Source organism: Triticum dicoccoides, chromosome 2B, assembly GCF_002162155.2.
Source record: "Triticum dicoccoides isolate Atlit2015 ecotype Zavitan chromosome 2B, WEW_v2.0, whole genome shotgun sequence".
NCBI classification, from domain to species: domain Eukaryota; kingdom Viridiplantae; phylum Streptophyta; class Magnoliopsida; order Poales; family Poaceae; genus Triticum; species Triticum dicoccoides.
This window is the reverse complement of record NC_041383.1, coordinates 548238902-548239593: the sequence shown is the minus strand read 5'-3', so window position 1 is coordinate 548239593 and position 692 is coordinate 548238902. Positions and strand designations below refer to the sequence as shown.

Genomic DNA, 692 nt, shown 5'->3' with positions numbered 1-692 from the left:
AAAAAAAATACAAGAGATATTCTTACTACTTGAAACTAAAAATATATGAAGGTTCCAATTAAGCAATTTAACTTCGATCAGGTAAGCTGTTCCAGATACGGTTTTGTACTCCAAGCTGCGCATGCCAAGCTGCTTCCGATATTCAACAATTAATAAATCCAGTTTTTGTTTGGCCATTTCAACAGTCACATGACCCTCTGCAACCTGTAGAAAGATATACAAGTATGATGCATCCGAAAACGTAAGGAACAAACAAACTCTATTTGTGATAAGGGAAAGATTTACCTCGGGGAACTGGTCAACAGATGAAATGAATAGGTTTATCATATCTCCTTGATCAGCAGCATCTTTGTCAAGACACGACAGAAGTTTCACAGCATTAGCAAGTACAGCAGACGATGAAGCTGTACTTATGAGCCTTCTCAACAAAGAAGAGTGGACAGTTCTATGCTGAGAAGACACGTTGTCAGTATCCTCGAGAACAAGCTTCCGCAGTTGCTTTCCAGCCGTCAAGATAGCCTGGATGACCCCAATAAACTGCAACACAAACTATGGACAGTTAGGTATCAATATCGCACTAAGCAAGATTCGCATAAACACCACCAAAAAATTTAAGTTAAGAATCAACAGGAGAATAGAAACATTTCTCCAAGCAAAAATTTGTATGTACACAGCAAGCAAACTGAATTCAC

At 38.6% G+C, this 692-nt stretch overlaps 1 protein-coding gene across 1 annotated transcript in view; it reads right to left on the bottom strand.

Annotated features, from left to right (window-relative positions):
* Window positions 1-692, bottom strand: part of LOC119360999 (DNA mismatch repair protein MSH3-like) — a 52391-nt gene that overhangs the window by 3236 nt on the left and 48463 nt on the right. Inside the window, exons 2-3 of the mRNA XM_037626407.1 lie at window positions 286-537; window positions 73-204 (exon numbers count right to left, since the gene is read on the bottom strand). Coding sequence (XP_037482304.1) covers window positions 73-204; window positions 286-537 — 384 coding nt within the window. The remainder of the gene's footprint in view (window positions 1-72; window positions 205-285; window positions 538-692) is intronic.